Genomic DNA, 19,184 nt, shown 5'->3' with positions numbered 1-19,184 from the left:
TTCTGTGTTTGGCTGTGTTTGAAGGCCTATTTTAGCAGTACAGCGTGACTTGTACAGCCCATGTTTGTGATCCCATATCCAGCCTGAAGCCTTTTTTTTGTTTTTAAACCCTTTTCTGGACACACCGCATGATATTGAAGAGCAGACAGGGGGCAGGGATGCCTTAAGATTCCTGAGTCAGTGATTGGGGGTGTGAATGTGCCCAGGGGTGTAGGAGGGGAATGGATACCCTGGCAGATTCCAGGAGACCCCCACCTTACAGGAGACCTCAAATACAGAAAATGATACGTAATAATGGGCAATTGCAAGAGTGGCACCATTTTGCAAATCCATCATATTATTGCTTAATCCAGAGAAGGTTGCTTCACTTGCAGAATGCAGCATGTGGACGCTGTCTCCTTGAAGGGGTTTGGTAGTAGACATCCGTCTTGGGGGTCGTGGGAGGAAAAAGGCAAGTGCACCAACATGTCTCCTGAAACATTTCTGAAAAGTGGTTTGCGTGGCGACGTAAAAGGTTTCGCTTTAAAGCAACGCTTCTGTTTACAAGCGTGAGACGAGTGCATGCTCCAAATGCGGGACAGTCAGAGAGCACGCAGCCCTGAGGATGTGAGGAGCAGAGGAGGAAGGATGTCCCCCATGCTGGAGCTTCATGCCGTCTTTCAGGATGACTGTCTTGCATATTTTTATGAGGCTAGGGGAGCAACTTGTGAAGTGAACGGGATTTAGAGGGAGGGAGAGGGAAATGAAGGCCCGTATGAGGGAGAGTGAGCAAATGGTGGAAGGGATGGTTTATTTACATTTAGTTTTGAATCTGATGAGCTGCAAACGGATGGGGGGGGGGGGGGGGGTGGGGAACACAGTAATGAAGAAAAACAGTGTTTAGAAGATGTAGGCCGGCCATTAGAGGTGGGGGGAAAAGATAGCGAGTGATTGTGTCTTAGATTTTTAGTTGTTTTGTGTCCCAAACACACACATGATCAGTATGCGTTTCTCTGTGCCAGCATATTCTGGGTGTGTCACATCTGCAGAACGGACTAACCTCATCTGCATATAAAGCATATGCACCACTGGAGCCACAGTCACGCCCCATTTATGTAACTGGCAGGTTGCCGCTCTCCGGTGAGATGGTGCCTCGCTCACGAATAGAGCAAGTACCTTCCGGTCCCCTTGGACCCAAACCCCTGACCTCCTCAATTAGGAGTCCAGTAGGACGGGTTGATTTAACCGACAGTCAGGAGACACCGATATTCTAACTTCAATTCTCAATTTTTAGACCACTCTGTATCCAAGAATCAGAGGAAAGAGAATAGGAAAGCTGAGCTGATGGGACGGTCTGAACAGGAATTTACATCAGTGGTTAAATTCGTGGATGGTGTGTGTGTTTCTGGTCATATGTGCATGCGGATATATACGTGTAGCAGTGTGTGAATTTGGATAAGCTTACCCAGCAGAGTAACAGATAGTTTGATATCGATGGGACAAAATTTAATAATTTAAATGCGAAGGTCTATTTATTGGGGGGAGTGAATAAATCCAAATTGAACATTGAACATCCCCCCACAACTCCTACACTGGCCAAGGCTGTAGGGCTGGGCACCACTTAATTCATTTCCTCTACAAGGTATTTTCCATAACCTTGTGAAGTTTTTCCCATATTGACTCATAAACGGGTTGCTGTTGTGTTGCTCCATTGTGTTGTCCTCGCCTGATTTGGTTCGCGTTCATTTTGTTGTCTGTGCGTCCGTTGTGGGGCTGAATCGGAATCTGTCCTGTCACACTTCCAGGGCTGTGAGTTCGAATCCAGTCCCTGCTGTGTCTGTGCAGGTCAGTCGCGTTTTTCGTTGGCTTCCTCCCAAAGTCCGAAGCTAACTGGTGTCTCTGAAAGTGTGTGTGTGTCTCCCGATCTTGTGCCCCTTCCCTTGGTGGCATTTTCTTCAGGCCTCCCCCTTTAACCTTGTAATAGGTAAGTGGCTGGATGATAGATATAGATAAATGGGTACTTCCTTTATTAAGCCCTATGGCAGCCATATTGGGACGATCACTATGTTGTAATTAGTTTTATATAGGTGTTTTAGAATGTGGATTCTATCATATGTGCACATATACGTGTGTGTGTCCTTGTGAACGACAGGCATTGTGACATTGGCAGCCTGTTCTCCTTCCCTCTATCCCTCCCAGTCACATCACTGTCATCCTCCTGTCACTGACAGCAGCCATCTTTGATCCCTTGATCCTCATTCTCACTGTCCCTCTCCCCTCACCCACCCTCACCCTCTCTGTACAGTTTTCACTGTAGTGGAGCAGACGGGACAAAGGCAGCAGGCTATTTCTAACTGCGCCTTCTTTTTATAACCACTCATCCCTGACTTGGCCTGTTTGGCGTCGTCTAAAGAGCGAAAAGTGAAAATAAGCAATTTCCCACAATCACGCATATTCCCGTCAGATTCTTCTCAGCTCCTCCTTGCTTTGACCTGTCCATCACATGCTCCACAACCTTTTCCCTCCTCAAAGTCGGCAGGTGTCAGTCCCTCCCCTCTGAACGGTGATGGGAGAGAGTGGGGTGCCGCTCAACCCACCATCCCCCCCCCCCCCCCCCCACCCCCCAAATGCCACCGCAGGAGCACCCAGCAAATGGCGGACGGCCCCTAGCAACAGTGAGCAGGAGAGAAAACGAGAGCGTGAGGGAGGAAGAAGGGAGGGGGGCCGCAGAGCATTAATAAATAATGGGCCCAGTGAGCGGTTTGAAGCGCAGGCCTCGTTAGCGGCGCTGCGGTGCCGGCATTTGCATGTGGGCTTGAAGAACAAACCTGACACTGACTCATTCGCAGGGAGACACACATCCTGCTCTGCCCATATCGTCCTCCTCTCTCCTGCCCTCTCCTTTGACCTTTGATTGTCACTGTCACTTTGACTTTTTTTTTCTCCTGTCGTCATCCATGTTATGCAGCTTTTTACATTCCGCATTTGTCGAGGGTCGTGGGGGATCTTATTCCGTGAAGCTCCTGTGTCAGTGTGCTTATTCCTAAACGTAAGGCTATATTGCAGATTTGAAGAACGTTCTTGCAATATGTGTAGTTTAGGCCTGAGAAGACTCCCCTCACACACACAAGGACGGCTCCCGAAACACAGATCTGTGGGAGCTGCTTTTTTCCTGCTTTGTGTGCTTTTGGGTGCTGAAGTCCAGTATATAAATTCTTCAGCTCTGAACTCCGGGCTGGTCATGCAGGTTCAGGGGTTCCTCAGAGACTGCTGCTAAGGCCATTAGGATTGCCTGAAGTTCTCTGTTCAGCCTGATCACCTGCCTCTTGCAGGCCTCTCCTCCATCTTATAAAGAAGCAGGAAAGGTCAAGCCTCATGAAAGATCCTGATCTTACCTAAATCACTTTAGTTATATTATCCTTTTGATTAGATAGAACACTTAGCTTTGAAAGCTGCCATGGATGAGAATGTCTGTCAAGCAAATGACATCAAATCAGTAAATAACCCTTCATGCAGGTTCTCCTCCCACCTCCGCACTTCTCTACTTGCTCAGCTCCCTGCATGTGAGTCTTCACTTCTCTCTTTCTTGCCCAGGCAGCAGTTTGTCAACACGTGTGTCACACCTGGGCACAGTTATGGTATGTAGGGCAATAAGACTCACATGCCCATTCGCACGGGTAGAGAGCGGGACCGTGAAGCCAGGGAGAGAGAGAGAGAGAGAATGATTTGACAATTAATATTTCACTGAGGTCCTGCCACTCGGCTCACCGACGATGAAGAAGGGCTGCGGGAGCGGGGGTGTGACTTTATCGATGTTTAAATTACTAGCCTCCTGCGCTGAAGGTGCCCCCATCTCAGCGCCGATTTCTTTAACAGTAAGGGGGCTAGCTGGTCCACTTATTTGCCCCCCCCCGTCCCTTCACTCTCTCAGCTCTCTCCCCCCTCTCATTCTGCCTCTCCCAGTCACACTGACGTGTTGTGACAGGGCAGCGGCAGTGTTGTAGGGGGTTAAATTCGCCAAGTGCACATTATCCTGTAAGACTTAATTCCCAGGTTCGCACAAAAGGCCGGTTTGGAAATTACAGCCCGCGTGGTGCCACACTCAGCATGATGGCCTACAGCCCCCACCCCCTTCCTCCTTTCACCGGCACACACACAAACAGCGATACACACGTCCTTATTCACATTCGCACCATACTGGAGGAGAGGGGAGAGCTTTAAATGCCATTACTGCCACACCCCTACCTATCATGTAACGTGTCACAGATGTAGGCAAACGGGTCGTGCTGCCCTTCCTCCTCCTCAGTGCTTTCCTCCCTCGTTCCCTTCCTCCGTCATTCACTCAGTCCCGTGGCTCTTTCACCATTTCACCAGCTCTGCTCTTCAATCTTTCCACACTCATCCCTGCTCCATGTCAACCTCCCTCTTGCATGGATGTGCGTCATTGACCTGCTCAGTGATTGGGGGGGGTCAGTGTCCCTCTGGGGGGTCACCGTGGCGTTTTGAAGCAGGCTGGGATCAGGAGGCTGTGAATTCTGAAGGCCCACATGGTCACCATCAGCAGAAAGCCCGTGTTCCGGAAACGGACAGAGGAGGGCGCCACAGAGGGCCCTTTGGGACACATTACGGGGTTAATTTCCCCAAGAAGCGGCAGATGGTGGTGGTCTGGCTGTCAGCAGTGTGAAGATCGGGAAGATGCAGATATAAATCAGGGGAATAATACAAAGTTCCAGTGAACATGAAGGAACACCAGCATTTCGCTGTTTTAGCATCTCTGTATGTGACGGGGCAGCTGGGCGGGTTTAGTCACCAGTACGTCCCAGTTAGCATGCAAGCATGTTCACGTGTGCCAGTCCGTGTGTGGAGGAGCACCGGCAGGGATGCGGGGAGCTTGTTAGCGTGATGAAGTGTCTGCGAGGACCAGGGGAGCCGGGCCTGTCCCCTCCGCTTTAATAAATCTGTATAGGATGGAGCAGAGGCCATAAAACGTATCGATCGCCATCTCTCACGCCGGAGCTGCGGGGGGACTCACCCCCCCGACAGGGATTCCCCCCCCCCGACACGTGTGCGGGCAGAAACACACACGCACACACGCTGGTGCTCAGTCACTGACTCGGCGCTGACCCTGGCTGATGCCCACAGAGTCGCTGAGTCAGACAGGTCTCTCTGTATTGATGCCGCACAAACAGCGACGCGCAGGTGGATCTTTATTCACTCGGCACGCGGGAGCCCCGGCAGGCACTGACACACACGCACTCACTCCTCTATTTACTCAGCCCTCCGTCTCGCCTCACGGACGCACAGCGGTACCAGGAACGCCACTGTAACCCTGTGCTCTACATCCAGGGGTGATTCTAGAAGAGGAGCCATTATTCATACAGAGGGACCATCCTTATCATAAGGTGTTTGTACTCAGTGAGTGACAGTGGAGGGGGCGTCCCGGGCGCCAGTCAGCTTTCATCTGGGGCCAGTGGCCCTGTGGCTCCGCCCCTGTCTATATCCACTGTAAAACACTCACTGGCACTCCTGTATTTCGGTGGGTTTATGGCCTGGTCAGACTGCCTTTTCTCACGTTGAAGTCTCCTTCACCAAATGTTGACCTAGTACTGCGGTGGGCTCCCACGGGGGGTAAAGTCCCTGTCCACACCTCCGTTCATCAGGTTACAATTAAAGAGTGTCCCCTCCTCCTGTAAGGCAAGGGCAGCACGCGCTGTCACATGGGGAAACTGGGACGCCGGCACACAGCGAGCCGGGCTGCACTTACACACTGACACACTTTACTGCAGTCATGTTGTTGTTATTGCAGACGGTACCGGAGTCCTGCACCAGCAGAAATCCCCACCTGCAGCTGGACTTACTGCCTCCCTCATGTTTCCTGCTTAGCTTTGAAACTCACAGCCTACATCAAGTGGCACTGATTTCGTTTTTCTAAGTAACAAAGCTGATATTTTCATAATGTACGCTCTCGGTTTTTATTTTTTATTTATTTACATTGTGGCTAATGGTGGGATGATTGATGATTTGATTATTTTTCAGAAAAGAAACGGGGAGAATATGTCCCAGGTGAAAGTTTTCCGAATTAGTTTGGTATACTCTTTGGTATTGCTTGAAATATTAATTATATTCTTGTCTTCATTATTTCTGTAATTGCTGTAATTTATAACTTTGCTCAGGTAGCCCCTTTTATTGGGAAAAACGGTGCAGTAAATGGAGCTAAATGTGTTTTAATGCAGAGTACAGAATGTTCCAGCACATATAGAAATCTGCACACACACCCAGCTACACATGATACAGTCCTTATTGCCATGTAAATACAATACCAGTCAAAAGTTTGGACGCGCCAAGCTGCTTGGAAAACAGTGATAGTGTCGCATCACATGACCTGGCCACCTGACCTAAACACAGTAGAAATGGTTTTGGAGGAGTCTGACCAGAGAATGAAGGCTCAGCATATGTGGGGCCTCCTTCAGGACAGCTGGGAGACCATCCCAGGAGGCCACCTCAGGGAACTGGTGTAGAGGAGACAGTAGGGTCAGCCAGTCCCTGGACCCTCCCAAATTACTTATTTGTTTGTTTGTTTCATGCTTCTTCGGTCAGTGCTTAATTCTATGTTATTTTATAGCCTTGATATCCTAGTAATTATTCTATGTTGTAAAGAATAGTACAAATAAACCTTGCTATGGGTAGGTGTGTACAAACTTTTTTTTTTGGACAAATTTCTGTCTAGTACTGTATATAAAAGGTGACCCAATCACTTACTTATGGGGAGCCAACATGAAAATAATACACAGTTATAACAACAAGCAGATATTTTATTAAAACCTTTCCAGTGCCTCTCTTGAATTGACAATTCTACCAGGTAACAAAACCTGAAAGATGTAGTGCAGATATGCAGAAACATACCTTTTAACTGCTTTGTGTGAGTTGGAGGTAGCGATTGTTAATTGCATTAAAATGGTGGGGGGGGGGTCAAAAGGAAGTCCCCGTGAATTTACCTAACCTGTGTGCATCACTAATTTAGGCCACAAGTCAAGTGCCACACCCCTCCCCCCCCCCCATTTGAACAATGTTGTTTAATTTTTCTTGTCATTGTGAGACCTTTGGGGCAGTAAATTCCAGACAGCTCTTGGGACACGACTTTGTTCTTTTCTTGCCCTCGTTTTTACCTGGAACGGCCAATTAATCCTGCAGTCGGCCTCCCATGACACCCACGCACTCCGGAACGCACCTCCTCCGATGTGTCTGCCAACGGCTGCACACTTCCTTCTGTTCCGCGTGGAGAGCCGGGGGAGCACGCTGCTTGCTCGATTCTACCCACAAGGCAGTGGGAGGCCTAACCAAACGCTGTGGGATGATGAGAGGAACATGAATATACTGCCCTTGGTGGAACACAATTTGCTATCTATAATTCAACTAATGTGTGGAATTGGATTTGGGTTCCTACTGTTGGGTAAACCCAGTACTGCTGAGGTACTGGCTGGGGGGAAATCCAGACCATTGCTTTTGATGTGTATACATACATTTGTCAGATATTTGTATTTCAAATGAACACTTTTATTTTGCTTTTACCCATCTAAATGAGTAGAAGTTTTACATGAGAGTTTTAAACTTTTCTGCGTACCGTGGTGTACGGATATATCATAGCTTGTTCGATGAAAACCATGTATATCCAGTTTTTGACAATTGTGATTTTGGACTTTTCCATTAATAGTGAAATCTTTTTTACTAATAACATTTGACATCTAATTGACCAGTGAAAAGCTGTTTTTTATTAAGTTAACTCTGGTATTCATGTTGGTCATTTGTATGGATTACTTTATATCGCTAATTGGAACCACTTAACATTGCTAGCTAGATAGCTAGCTAACTTAACATCATTGTTAATTTTGAATTCAAAGCGAGATTTTTTTTTTGTACCTTGTTGAGACCGACATATTTATCTTGTGGACAACAATGTGTATAAATCCATTTACTGTAAAACACTAAACTGTTCAGTGATGGCTGTGAAAAGATGGGTTTCTGCTTTTTTAAGTGCGTCTCATTGTACTGTTTTAGGTTTATTTTGTGAAGCGGTTTCTGAGAAAATGCATTTTTTCACACTCCTGAAAGTATGGATTTTCGTCAGACAGTGACGAAATTCCACAGTGTCTTGTGCGGTTCTGGTGTCGCTCCCAGCCCCACAAGAAGCAGCATCTGCTCAGGCCACCTGTGCTCATGGTTTTCTTCTCCTGTTGCTCTCTGTGCTGCAGGTAACAGGTTCTTCCTGACGTCCTACGGAGCCCTGTACATATCGGACGTGCAGAAGGAGGACGCTCTTTCCACCTACCGCTGCATCACCAAGCACAAGTACAGCGGCGAGACCCGGCAGAGCAACGGGGCAAGGCTCTCTGTGCTGGGTGAGCATGCCCTAATATGGCTCTGCGTGCGTGTAATACTGCAGCCATACCTGCTCGTGTGTCTGCTGTGGAGCTAAAGACAGTGAGACACATATCTGTTTGCCCGTGTGGGTATGTTTTCAGCATCTGTTTCTTATTGTATATCTGTGTGCCTGGGCAGAAAAGAGAGTCGTAGATATATGGTGGATAAACAAAATTGGTCTCTGACCCCTGACCCCTGGTACTCTACCACAGACCCTACAGAGTCCACCCCATCCATTCTGGACAGCTTCCAGTCAGGGGAAGTGCAGGCGGGCCGGAGTGTGGAGATGCCCTGCATCGCTTCGGGGTACCCCAATCCCACCATCCGATGGCTGAAAGATGGCCGGCCGCTGCCCACTGACTCCCGCTGGACACGCCGTCTCACCGGCCTGACAGTCAGCGACCTGAGGCTGGAGGACAGTGGCAACTACATTTGCGAGGTCACCAACAGCTTCGGCTCTAAGGAAGTGACCAGCCACCTCAGCGTCATTGGTAAGCAGGGAGCAGGGGGGACTGCTGGGGGAGGTGGGAGGAAGGGGGCACCTGGCACTCTTCGTCAGAAGATCCTGATCGATAGCCAATGAAATGTTTAAATTCAGTGTGTGACGGGGGGAGGGGTCATCCAGAGGCCAATCAGCTTTCATATGTGGACAGTACCCCTGTGGTCCCACCCCTGTATGCAACCTTGCCCCATACACATCTGAAAAATGCATTTGAAGTCAGAAGAAAGGAGAGGAACTTTAGAAATGTTTAGAAGGAGTGGAAATGGTTCAGAAAGTGGATTGGGATTAGGAATGGGATTGGGAGTCACTCTGGTTTGTAATACAGAAACACTCCGAAAACCCTGCAAATTGAGCTTTTTATGAAAGTCTCATGATAGTATTTTCTTAATAGCTCGCAACTTAACACGCTTGTCAAATTCCCAGTTTTTTTCAAGATCTTTTCATATGGCAGCATCCATTTTCTTGACACTAGCAGAATATTTATGTGTTTTTAACCATTTCTGAAAGTCAGCCAATTGACACTAACAGTGCATTGTTTGCATACCTGGTACTTTCACCCATAAACCCTCACTGCCAGATCCTACGCCGGCTGGTTCTGGGGAAGAGAGCGACTGGAGCAGGGTGGTGGGGGATACAGAGACGCGTTGCCTGTTTGGTCGGGGGTGGAGGCGGCTCACATTTGAACTCGCGGTCGAGTTTGAGGGACTGTGATCTCTACATGTCTGGTCAGATGGGATGTCTGTTGCCCGGTTGCCACGGTTATGCACTTTGTGCACATGCCAATCTTGCTCTCTGCCACTGTGATGGACCGAGCATTCTGCAGGATGCAGCGATGGCTGGGAGACCCGAGAGCTGTGGAGCAGGGTGTGGGCACGCGCGCACAAGGGGTCACGCACACTCACAAGCTATGATTATGCTAGAGATGCAGGCAGATGGGAGGGAGAGAGAGAGAAAGAGTAAGGGAGGGAAGAAAGGACAGAGCCTTCTGCCAGTGGGCACATCATGGCTTCACACTTCCACTGCCTCTGACAGCACAGAGAGGGGGGGTCAGCACGGCTCTACCCCCAGTGCACCATACCAGCTGCCTTATTGCTCACTGATATTAGTTCACACATGTATACACACCTGCATGCGCCAACACAATAATTCGCAAGGAGACACAAATATCTGCAAATGAACATGCGGAGGCACACAGACATACACAAGAATGCACAACTCGTGTATAGAATAGATGGAAACGCACACAAAAATAAAGAAAAACGGGGGGGTGATTCTAGGATTTTTTTTTTTAAGGTGGGGGCACGAGACGGGCCATAATTCATCCAGAGGGGCCAACATTATCATTAGCCAGTAATATTTTTTGACACCTTAACTGACAGGGGATGGGGCACTGTGTGAGCCAATCAGCTTTCAGCTGGGGCTAGTGCCCCTGTGACCCTGAAAAACGGTAATAAACGCATGGAACGGTCTTCCCCCATTGCTGGTATTATAGGCTTATACCAACACACTTATAACAAATGTACATGCTCGTCCCCCCAGAGCCCCTGCGAGTGACCCTGGCCCCCAAGAACCTGAAGACGGGGATCAGCAGCACAGTCATCCTCACCTGCGCCGTGCAGGGCTCCCCCGAGTTCACCGTCACCTGGTTCCGCAATACCGAGCCCGTGACCCCCGACCAGCATTTCTCCATCCAGGGGGCCCACAACGAGACCCTCTTCATCACCGCGGCCCAGAAAAAGCACTCGGGCGCGTACCAGTGCTTCGCCACCCGCAAGGGCCAGACCGCTCAGGACTTCTCCATAATCCTGCTGGAGGGTAAGAGCCCGCCGGTGGAGCCCCCGCCAGCACATCAGCATGCCATCTTTTCCTATTTTTAAATCGCTATTTTGGTGGAGCTATATTTAAAAGATCTTAAAGGGTAACCGCAATTGTTTTCTAGACTGGTCATTCTTGTGCCCAATATTTTGACTTTCCTGATGTTATTAACTAGGGAGCTATGGAACTATAGTTCTTAGATTGCATCGAATAATAAAGCGGTTTTACACAGCAGAGTAGGAGGCACAGTAAGGTTGGCAGATGTATGCTTTTGCATGATGGAATATGCTTTTTGAAGTAGGGCCTCCATTAGATGGGCTCGGCTTCGGCTTTATGGGGCGGAGTGCGGCTCAGCAGGTTAGGACTCCGTGCCCCTGATTGGAAGGTCGGCAGTTCAAATCCCAGGGCTGCTAGAGTCATGCCACCATTGAGCCCTCGAGCAAGGGCCTTAACCTCTAGCTCTGGGGGTGCTGCACACTTGCTGACCTTGCATTGTCACCCCCCCATGCTTGCACTCCCCTGTCTATGTCTCTTGTGGAGAACAAGATGGGGTAGGTGCTGAATGTTGATGAATCATGTATCAGTATTCTCTTCTAAAATGTTGGGTGGCCAGTAGGATTCTTTAGATGGGTTAGGGTTAGGGTTAGGGTTAGGGTGGTGATGGGTGTGTTTGGGTATAAGTCCATCGTCGTTTTTTGGTTTGCTTCTATAGTCGTGATTTGGGAGACATTAAGGTCAAGCAAGCTTGCACTTGGGGATCCGGCCTGCTGGTAAGACTGATAGGTTGCAGGTCCATGTTCTTCAACCTGCAGCAGCAGTTTGAATGAGCTTCACATTCCTGCTGCTCTAATGGCTTGGTCGCCCTTCCCCCAGACGGGACACCCCGCATCGTCTCTTCCTTCAGCGAGAGGGTGGTGGCCCCCGGGGAGCCCTTCTCTCTGATGTGCGCGGCCAAGGGGGCACCCCCGCCTACCATCACCTGGACCCTGGACGACGAGCCAGTGGCGCGCGACTCGGTGCACCGGACCAGCCAGTACACGCTTTCGGACGGCAGCACCGTCTCCCACGTCAATGTGACCAGCCCTGAGATCCGTGACGGGGGCGTGTACCGCTGCTCAGCCCGCAACTCTGCCGGTAGCGCCGAGTACCAAGCGCGCATAAACGTAAGAGGTGCCTGTCTACTTTTCAATATCAGCCATAGGGTTCCCCTAATGCTACCCCCCAAACTGTGTGTGTCATTGTGATGTGGGAGGGGGGTTGTGGCTTATCTTTCCTCTATCCTTTTCCATCTCTGTCTTTTGTCACCTCATGCTTCTCATTCTTCTTTTCTGCTTGCTGACTCAGTCCCTTTTGGTTGCTTCTTCTGCCTTCTCTGCTATTTCTATACTGGTACTCCTGCTCTCGCAACACATGTCCTGCTCCCTCATTTCACATCCCGTTCTCTGTGCTCCTGAGGTTTTCAGAACTACAGTACTGCAGTGGGTCTGGTTGTGGTGGCTAAGGAGAGGGTTTGAGTGTGAGATCTTTGAATCAGTATCTTGGAAATGGTCCAATCATGATTGCTGTGTATAAGCACCATGGAGAGGGTCCGAGGGTGAGAGCTGTAAATTAGGACCTTGGAGAGGGTCCGAATGTGAGAGCTGTGAATCAGGACCTTGGAAAGGGTCCGAGTGTGAATGCTGTGTATAAGCACCATGGAGAGGTTCTGAGTGTGAGAGCTGTAGATCAGCACCTTGGAGAGAGTCTGAATGTGACATCTTTGAATCAGCACCTTGGAGAGAGTCAGAGTGTGAGAGCTGTGAGTCAGAACCTTGAAGAGGGTCCGAGTGTGAGAGCTGTGAGTCAGAACCTTGGAGAGGGTCGGAGTGTGTGAACTGTGAGTCAGAACCTTGGAGAGGGTCGGAGTGTGAGAGCTGTGAGTCAGAACCTTGGAAAGGGTCCGAGTGTGTGAGCTGTGAGTCAGAATCTTAGAGAGAGTCTGAGTGTGAGAACCATGAATCAGCACCAGAGAGCAAGACTTAGGATAAGTCCCACCAGTCGGCACCATGGTCCGAGTCTGAGTATGACCACTGTGAATCAGGGCCATGGAGAGAGTCTCATGACCATGAATCAGCACAATGGAGATGATGTCAGAATAAGGATTGAATCAGCACTAAACAGAGTAGCACAACAACAGTGGTCATGTATGTCAATGTATGTGAAAAGTGCACTAAAGTAAATCTTGGGTTCAGGAAGATAAAGCCAGTGTAGCGATGAGCCAGACAAACAGAGAGACTGACAGGAAATTATGAGCCAGGTGGCTGGAAATGGATAGAGCTGGCAGGACCGGGGAGGGACTGGGTGACAAAGAGATGGCGCTTAATGGGTGGGGCAGTTAGTGGCACCTGAAGGTGGACACAAAGGCACTGAGCAGCCACATGCACACTGGGCCTCCCTGGCCCTCCCTTTCCTCTCCCTCCCCCCATCTCTTGGGTTCCTTCCTCCTCCCTGCCTCTCTCCGCCATGCTCAGTTGTGAAATGCCCGCCCTGCTGTAGGGAGAGGGTGCCAGGAAAATCAGGAGGGTGAGAATGAGCTCCAGAGGCAGGGCATCAGGAGGCCGGCAGTAACGCGCGCCGACACGCAGTCGCACCAATCCGCACACACCCAAGCGCACTGATGCAGCCCGACAGCGCAGCCCGCACCCATACAGCGGCACAGGGGCCCTGGTCCGCAAGGATGGGAGGGAAGCAGGGTACGTGTGCACTTCCTGTCAGCGGCGGTATCCTGTTTGCGTGCTCATTGTGGAGCGTATGCACTGCACCAGCGCAGGATGTCGGCCAGGGCGTTTGTCCGCGTGTTGTTATTTTACAAGCAATAAAATTGGCAGTATTTCTTTACCGCGTTTTGGTGCGGGTATCCTGCGTCCATTTAGGTGTTTCTGCTTTCTTTGTGTGTGTGAGTGCGTGTGTGTGTGAGTGTGTGTGTGTGTGTGTGTGTACCCATGCAGTGCTGTGCGACAGTGCTTGTGAATAATACATCAGGGCCTCCCTTGTCAGAGCTGTGACTTCAAAGCTCAACACACACTGAGCTACAGGAGACAGAGGGAGCAAGTGGAGAGGGAGGCTGGCTCTCCCCGAAATACCAACCCATTTCCAGCAGCCTCCTTTTCTCTCTCCAGCACACAAAGTCACATTCTCCTGTGCCACCTTTAGCACTTTCGCTCTCTCTCTATAAATCTCTATAAAGCGGTCACACCCTTCCTAATATCATAATCTCCTCAACATACTTCATCTTTTCTCTCCTTATTTTATGTTTCCTTCTTAATGTTCTCACGTCTTCTTCCTGCCCTGGTTTTGTCTGTCTTGTCCTGTCTATCTGGGAGGACAGAATCCTTGAGGGTGAGGGATGAGTCTTGGATCATCATGCTACCCACAGAAAATGATATCGCGCCCTTTTTTCGCCAAAGGTCCAAGAGTAGGCGGCATCTCACCAATAAATGTTTTATGCACACTTAAAATCATTATGCACACTGTGGATGGCTACAGGGTCAGCATCCCGATCTCTCTACTTCTCTTCATGTCAACAAGAGCGAAATAAATTTGCTTTCGTGACTTTTACACTCAGTGCTGAGTGTGTCGAACAGTCATTTGGATGCTACATCTGCGTCACACAAACACATTCAGGACTAAAGAAGTAAGGAGCGCTCCATCTACAGGAATCATGGCAGTAATGTAATGCAACGTAATGTAAAGGTCAGAGTCTTTGACAGGTGCAGAATAAGCTCAGATAGTGCTCATGTCTCAGCTGATATTGAGCGTCTATTTATGAGACAGCAAAAAGCTCCATAATAGACCTCCTGCGACCAGCCTTATTACACCAAACTGACCCCAGGATTCTGTTCTCCCCAGTCCTAAAACCAATACCCACTGTTATTGTGAATATTATAATTGTGACATGTGCTTCAAGAGTGATACTATAGTCTACAGAAATGAGGGGATCTTTCCCAGTAAATTATTCCCCCTCCTTATTTGGTTTCTTGAATTAAATGTTGAATATACTGTATTCTATGCATATACTATGTTTGCACCATAGTCATTAAAGAATTCTGCTTTCACAGTGTTATTACCTGTGACCAAAGAGCTCTAATCTTCCAGAGTCACCCCAGTGATCGTCATAGGCCCTTTCACATGATTAACTTAGCTGTCGTGATGATAAACATTCTCACGCCCCACTGATGCAGCATACATACATGCATACATACATATTAGCCTTTTGAATCATGCTAGTTTTATGGTGGACACACATAAGTAATCGTTAATGCACACACATAAATATATGCACGATGTCACAGTTTAAACCAGTGCAGCGGGGAGAGAGGAGATGTTAACCAACCCCTCTCCCCACCCCACCTAATCATCCTCCTCATTCTCCTCATCCTTCTCATTCCCTTTCCAACCTCTCAATTTTCCACTTCTATTTCCTATGCCAATTCCCCTCTTTTCCCTTTTATCTCCCCCCCACCCCCCCACCTTTAACATAACCACCCTACTTCCTGGCCTGCACTTCCCCCTCCCTTCTGCCACCACAACGCAATCCAGGCCCGCCAAGCATCCGGGCCATGCGCAACATCACCGCTGTGGCGGGCCGCAACACCTTCATCAACTGCCGGGTGATCGGTTACCCCTACTACTCCATCAAGTGGTACAAGGATGCCCTGCTGCTGCCCGACAACCACCGGCAGGTGGTGTACGAGAACGGCACGCTGAAGCTGAGCGACGTGCAGAAGGGCATGGACGAGGGTGCCTATGTCTGCAGTGTGCTCATCCAGCCGCAGCTCTCCATCAGCGAGAGCGTCTACGTCACCGTCAAAGGTGAGGACTGGGAGCAAAAATGTGGACCGTCTGTGGGTCCCGGAGGACCAGGCTGAGAAACATTGACCTAAACTGTGTGCAGGTTTCACGCTGTATATTGCATCCTGTATTGAATGCTAGTATTCATGCAGGTACATTCTAACCTAGAGTGGCTTCCATCTAAAGAATGACTGCTTTCTGCCTGAATTACGTTTGATCCCTTATAACGATGCCATGTTTAAATCTGTGGTTATTTCTTCACGTTAAATACTCTTGAAACCCAACTTCGATATGTCTGGACAAGCAGTATTGAGAAAAATTTGGTACATAAGGTGAGCAACCCATAATGCACCACTTTCTTTGGTGTCCTGCAGATTCACTCTACTGTTCACACACATATGACTTTCTAAGGCCTCTTACTGCATGTGTGTGACTGCTGAGTGCCGCCCGAAATGATCACCAGGCTTTGTTTCCATTGCTAAGGAAGAAATCCATGGCCTCTTATTATAAGGATTAATGCTTTCTCATCCACTTATCATCTGCTGACTCTGCATATGTGAGGCTGAGTTTCCTTTTGGTGACAGAGACAGTGGAGCAGTATTGTTTGTGTATGTGTGTGTGTGTGTGTGTATGTGTGTGTGTGTGTGTGTGTCCAGTGAGATGAAAGCCTGTTATTTTTACCTCGCAAAGGCGTTTATTTGGTCCCCACAATGGGAAACTCAGTTTTATAGAAATCTGTGAACGCAATCAAAAAAACAAACGAAAAATGCCAAAAGTCTCGTGTTTTGTTTGGTTACTTATGATTATGGTTTGGGCTGGGTGGGGGGTCAAGGTTGTCATAGCTGGGATTAGGGTTATGTCCATAGACATTAATAAAAAGTCCCCACAAAGATATAGATACCGTGTGTGTGTGTGTGTGTGAGAGAGAGAGAGAGGGTGAGAGAGAGAGAGAGAGACTAGGAACAGCCATCATAGTGTGTGTATGTGACAGATTGTAAGGACACTATGTGAGTTTTCGGTGTGTCTCACTCTTCTGTATGATGTGGGCCTTGTCTTGTCATGTCACTGATTTAATTAGATGAAATATAACGAGCCCCAGATTAAATCCCCCAGATGTCTCAGCTGTTGCACACACCCCCCACCCCCGTTATTGCTGCTATGGAAACAGTATTATTCTCTTTGCCAATTGGACTCAAATTAGAGCAGCTATTATGGGCTGGAGACGATGGGGGGCATGGAGACATAAGGGTCTAGGATTATACTGCAGATCATAGATGGCTTTGCACAACAAACCTCTATTGCATCCCTTTTCACTGTCAGCCAGCAGAAATGTTAACGTGCGGCTTACTCTGCCTTTTCCCCTCATTTGCCCTATACTTGTCTCCTGAAACCATGGCCCCTCTTACTGATTTAAATTCTTTTTTTTGTGACCTTTTTTTCTCCACCCTCTATCTCCACCCTCCCTCCACTTGCCCAACTTCTGATCCTCTCCATGCCTCGAATCACTGCCCATCTCTTCCTTCTATACTTACTTGCCCTCTTAATCTCTTCTTTGACCATTTCATACTTCTTTTTCTTTCTCCACCCCACCCTCTCTTTCTAAACCCCACCCTCACCCCCAATACTTCCTTCCTCGCCCCAAGTCCCACCCCTGATCCAGCCCTTTGACTTCCCACCGACCTCCATTGGGAAGCTAATGTACATCGCCTGCGTGGTCTCTTCGGGTGACATGCCCATCCGCATCACCTGGCGCAAGGATGGGCAGGAGATCGTGTCAGGTTCCTCGGGCGTCAACATTGAGACCAAAGAGTTCATGAGCTCCCTACAGATACCTAAGGTCTCGCTGAAGCACAATGGCAACTACACCTGTATAGCCAGCAACGACGCTGCCACTGTGAGCTCGGAGAGGCAGCTAATCGTCACAGGTAAGATGGGAATTCATCACTCATCCTTCCTGACAAGAGGGAAGGAGGGCGGAGAGGGTTAGGGGCAGGGGGGAAACGAGTGATGTGTCATGTGAGGAGGATAAAGAGGTGTATGACAAATTAAATGGGATAGAGGATGGAAATGACAAGATTTAAAGTTTGAGGGATTGGAAAGGGGAAAAAACGTCATCACTCAAGAAGTGGGAGATGATGAAAAAGGTAACTTCAGATTCTTGACTGGGGTAACGTCGTGTTTACAGTGATCGTGGTTTTATAGCTTTTTATGAGTTGTTTCATGTTGTAGCTGTGCGTTAAAACTGACTGAGTGTAACCTTCTCTCGCTCTGCCCCCAGTACCCCCACGGTTTGTGGTCCAGCCGAATAATCAGGATGGAATCTATGGCAAAGCGGGGGTCCTGAATTGTTCTGTGGATGGTTACCCCCCACCCAAAGTGATGTGGAAGCACGCCAAAGGTATGTGTTTTGAGTCTGCTATCAGTTATTCGCATGATTACGCATGTGCCAAAGCTGAAGGAGAAAGTACTGGCATTCTGTGTAACGGAAATTTATTTCAGTTTTTTTGGCTCACTCCCCCCAATCCCAGGTATAGGAAACCCCCAGCAGTACCACCCAGTGCCTCTGACCGGTCGGATCCAGATCATGGCTAATGGGTCCCTGCTGATCCGGCATGTCCTGGAGGAGGACCGCGGGTACTACCTGTGCCAGGCCAGCAACGGCGTGGGCTCTGACATCAGCAAGAGCATGGTGCTGACTGTGAAGAGTGAGTCCAGCCCATGCACAGCCACAAACCACATACGTCAGGCGTCCAGCTCAGAATGCTTGTGGGTCCACAGCCGTAGAGCGCTGGACAGGGCATATTAGGGACTTTGATCTGTCCCAGGGGGACTTCAGGATTTAAATTCTTCGCTTCAGAAAACAGACTGGGCTGACCCATCAATTCACCCCCCTAAATATAGACACTTGGACAATGTCCTGATCACCTCATCAATCTCAGGACGCATAGCCATTTACATGTCGTCGGCTTTGCCACAAATCAATGATCTGGCTCTCTTGACAATTACACGGTCCCGGAGAGTGATGCGTGCAGAGAGCAGAGCACGAACAAAAGACAAAGGAACGAGATGATAATGAGAACAGAGGGAGGGGGGCCCAGGGTAACAAAGAACAGAGTGGGAACAAGAGGGGGCACCAGCTGCAGTCTGTGTGTGTGTGTGTGTGTGTGTGTGTTTGTGCACGTGTTTGCATTTCTGCTGGTGTGTTATGTGCGAGCATGTACAGGCAAGCTATCCGGTTGTTTTTTTTCCCAGCTTTTGATTTCTCACAAGGAAAATACAAGATCATATGAACATTCCCCCAGATACAAGTGGAAAAAAATACAAAAATAGAAATAAGAGGAGTTATGGAAGTAGGTTTCACAATACCTCAGTGAACAGTTGGCATGTCAGTGGCAGTTAAGCTCAGACCAGAAATCGACAGAAGCAGATAGCGGCCCAAACATGCACTCTGGTTAGTTGTGTCCTTACAATGCTTAGTATGTTTTAAAATAAGCATCTCAATAATTCTTGTAATAAAAAACGGAACTTAAACTTCATTGGTATCACATATTTTTGAATCATGAGGTACTGACAGCGGCATGGTTTTGGATCATCAACTAGGAACCCACATAACCCATAAAATAAGCCGAATATTATGGCT

At 48.7% G+C, this 19,184-nt stretch overlaps 1 protein-coding gene across 3 annotated transcripts in view; it reads left to right on the top strand.

Annotated features, from left to right (window-relative positions):
• LOC125711940 (Down syndrome cell adhesion molecule-like protein 1 homolog) overlaps positions 1-19,184 on the top strand; it is a 106,771-nt gene that overhangs the window by 54,814 nt on the left and 32,773 nt on the right. For 2 of the 3 annotated variants that reach the window (XM_048981397.1, XM_048981396.1), the window contains exons 4-11: positions 8,229-8,375; positions 8,610-8,888; positions 10,439-10,714; positions 11,588-11,884; positions 15,293-15,565; positions 17,188-17,469; positions 17,823-17,942; positions 18,073-18,249. In XM_048981397.1, coding sequence (XP_048837354.1) covers positions 8,229-8,375; positions 8,610-8,888; positions 10,439-10,714; positions 11,588-11,884; positions 15,293-15,565; positions 17,188-17,469; positions 17,823-17,942; positions 18,073-18,249 — 1,851 coding nt within the window. Of the gene's footprint in view, positions 1-8,228; positions 8,376-8,609; positions 8,889-10,438; positions 10,715-11,587; positions 11,885-15,292; positions 15,566-17,187; positions 17,470-17,822; positions 17,943-18,072; positions 18,250-19,184 lie in introns of those variants that run through there. The other variant, XM_048981398.1, reaches the window with a different exon arrangement.

This window comes from Brienomyrus brachyistius, chromosome 17 (assembly GCF_023856365.1).
Source record: "Brienomyrus brachyistius isolate T26 chromosome 17, BBRACH_0.4, whole genome shotgun sequence".
Taxonomy (NCBI): domain Eukaryota; kingdom Metazoa; phylum Chordata; class Actinopteri; order Osteoglossiformes; family Mormyridae; genus Brienomyrus; species Brienomyrus brachyistius.
The sequence above is the reverse complement of the archived record's forward strand: the minus strand, read 5'-3'. Positions and strand labels throughout refer to the sequence as shown.